The following is a 3166-nucleotide window of genomic DNA, read 5'->3' as shown; positions in this document are numbered from 1 at the left end:
GCAGCTCTATGGTTAAATTGACTTTGTTTTCATCCACCGGTTCTCAAATGCATGATGGGATCGGGAATATCATTCGGCAATCGGTGGTAGGCTTGTTTGAAGACCCCAAGAAATTTGAATGCCGTTTTCTCTATGAAGACGGTTCAAAGGAGAATTTCGTGAAAGTCTCTGACGATGGATCATTCAGCAGGAAGTCAGTTTCCCTCAATCAGGATCTATCAAGGGACATGGCCATCTGGTTCGGACAGGTACCTTATACACTAACAGCACGCAAGTGCTCAGAGCCTGATTAAAATAACCTGTCATTAACTAAATTATCTTAATTTTAGTTTAAAGCAACTGAATAAAAAATATTTTCAATATCTTTGAATATCATGTTTAATTCTTACGCTTGCTATTTCTGTTATGTATTTCAATATTTAAACAATGATGGAAGAGCTATGGTTTTCAGTGGCCGCCATTTATACGGCTGACAAAATCTTCTAGGAAAACTTGTTCGAAACGAAACCAAAAATTAACTATTATCGTTAATGTGTAATGATGGATTATGTTTTACCCTTTCAGACGCCAGATAGTGCTGCGACTGGTATGTTGCTTGTAGTTTATTTGATAATTGACGCGCATATACAAGTTTATAGCAAATTGGTCAGACTGAAACTATATTCATATTTCGCGTATTTTGATTTCTCAAACTAACTCTGCACTCTTTTGTGAGAACATCAATATTTGGCGTTCAATTAACGCATGTGTTCTGGGTAACACATGAATTCAATGATCGTACATCAACGCGAATTATAGCATACACAAGATTATTTAAAAAGATGAATGCACAGGAAGGCCCCTTTCGCGTATCCGGTTCAATCAGATGAAACGGTTAAACCTGAAAGAAAACAACAGGCGCAGGTCTGAACCGCGGCTGACCTCAGAAACATTCGGCATTTGTAGATTGAGGGGTCGAGACGTGCCTGAACGAACTTAAAATGCTGACTACTGCTAGTTTGCGTATAATTTCTTTATAGAATAAGGTCAAGCCACATGAATATTTTAAGATACACTAAATGATTAAGTGGACGCGTGAAAAAAGGGAAAACTATCCTTTATACAATGTTATTTATTCTCCCAAACTGTGCATTTTTTTTAGCTCAAAGTGCGTTCGTTTATCGTGGAATATTTCTGCGCCACCTGAATCGTTTCAACCAGGACTTTAGTGAAGTCGTAATAAAAACACTTTTTGTAGTGGAGTTTAAAATGTAAAAGTGACTTGCAATTTGCTGTTTATTTTTCAAAGGCACCAGTTTTAATCCAAAAGAAGATCCAGAGCTTAGTCCAAAACGTCTGAGCCATGTTGCAAAACATATCGGGAATAGCTATGCCGTAGTGTGTGCGTGCCTTGGAGTAGAGACTGCTGTCGTCGAACAGGTAACGTGGCTTGGTGCTACACGTGTCTCTTTTTTTGCTATAAAATGATCTCCCTGACTGCCTGCAGTAATAGAGTGAAATAGGGCGAAATGTCTCTATGATATTTGACAGTTGACTTTACTGATTTAGAACACTGTCGCTAAGTGAGTTCTTTACAGCGGTACATAGTCAAGACACCGGTCATTTGCACTCTTTCCCTGACAAAGGAATTGACGTTTTCGAAAGCTCACGAAATAAGTTTTCAATTCCTGTCTGTATTCAAAACAAACTGAACCTTTACGGAAGAGGGCATCATAGCGGTGTTGACATGCACGGTGTTATTCGCGTTGAATAAATTAACGCGAAAATATCCACACGCTGTCTACTTAATCGTATTATATTTATATGTTTCATATCAATAGCCAAGCAAAAATGATCAGTTTGAAGACGCGAACACTTCCACACACGCAAATGTCTACTTTTACACTAATTACATGCATGTAGAAACTTGGAATACGTAATAACATACATGTTATGCAATGTAATAAAAAGGGAATGCTTCGCGTCGCCAGTAAAATTCAGTTTGCGACAGTATAATCATGATATACCGCCGCTTATTTCAAAAAATACAGTCGCGCTATCCCCTTAATAGACGATTCTGAATAGTTAATTGCTAAGTCATGATTGTGAAAGAATAAAATAAAATTGGATATGAAAAGAAAAAGGCAAAATAAGTACACTCAAAGTATTAATGCTTCACAAAGTTTCAAAGTGGCAATAACAAGATTAAGTAAGTACTAAGTACTGAAATCAAATTGCTCAACCAGCATTAGATTGTGTACATGTACTTATGTACGATGTATGAGGCACTTTTCAATATAGTAATTGAAACATTGAAATATGTCGGCGTTAGGCAGCTGGAAAACGAATCGATAGACACAGGATCGAGGTTTTAAGTTATTCCAATCGGGGTCTCTATGATTGGATCATTATAAATATAATCAGTACTTTTTGGCACACTTTAAATGTTTGGTGAACCTTAAAGCAACACATATAGTTAGGTTAGAATGAATTCATGGATATTTATGTTTTAGGTAGTAAATAAGGAAATGAAGTCAGATATAATTGATTTTGGAGCTTAAAGAGGTCGCAATTGTTTTTAATAATTTGCAAAGCTTTAATGCCTGTCTAGAAAGGTAAGATATAGTAAGCCTTTCTATTATTTTAATAGTGCAATTCTATGAACAAATCAGTAGGAAATCCGTATAACAAATTAATGAAAATGTGTTCTATTCAAATTCGTTAATAAACAGGAAAGATATCAGCAAAAACATCTTGACTTCCGATCACAACTGACGAAAATTCTCCTGCGTTGGCGGGCATTGCAGAAAGGTCGTGCTTCTCTTGGGAAACTTATTGAAGCGATGAAAATGAACAACCTTTCTCACGAGGAGATGTTATTAGATCCTGTCTGGGCTGGTGAAACGGCAATGACAAAACTCAAAGATGCAGGTAAATTATATTCCTCCATTTATGTTTATAAAACATGTATGTTTCAGTTACGATTTTTATTTGTAAATATACTTTCATTATCGTGTCTACGTCACGGATTAATATTTCTAATAAAGTAGTTAAAGAATTACCATGGAAACATGCCAAAATAATGATAACAATAAATTGTATTTATTGAGGATTAAAAAACTTGATTTAGCCTAAGGCTAAACTCCCTCAGGGTCCTCTATATTAGTAAAATGTGTAAGTTTTACAT

At 35.9% G+C, this 3166-nt stretch overlaps 1 protein-coding gene across 1 annotated transcript; it reads left to right on the top strand.

Annotated features, from left to right (window-relative positions):
• Positions 1 to 8: 8 nt before the first annotated feature.
• LOC110444463 lies at positions 9 to 2910 on the top strand (the record flags this gene model as incomplete). The annotated part of the gene is made up of 4 exons (XM_021488838.1): positions 9 to 248; positions 565 to 586; positions 1289 to 1419; positions 2712 to 2910. Coding segments are annotated over exons 1-4 (592 nt in total), but the record flags the coding sequence as incomplete, so codon positions are not given.
• Positions 2911 to 3166: the final 256 nt, after the last annotated feature.

Source organism: Mizuhopecten yessoensis, unplaced genomic scaffold, assembly GCF_002113885.1.
Source record: "Mizuhopecten yessoensis strain PY_sf001 unplaced genomic scaffold, ASM211388v2 hete_36127170, whole genome shotgun sequence".
Taxonomy (NCBI): domain Eukaryota; kingdom Metazoa; phylum Mollusca; class Bivalvia; order Pectinida; family Pectinidae; genus Mizuhopecten; species Mizuhopecten yessoensis.
Note: the sequence above shows the minus strand (reverse complement) of the source record. Positions and strands in the feature narration are given on the sequence as shown.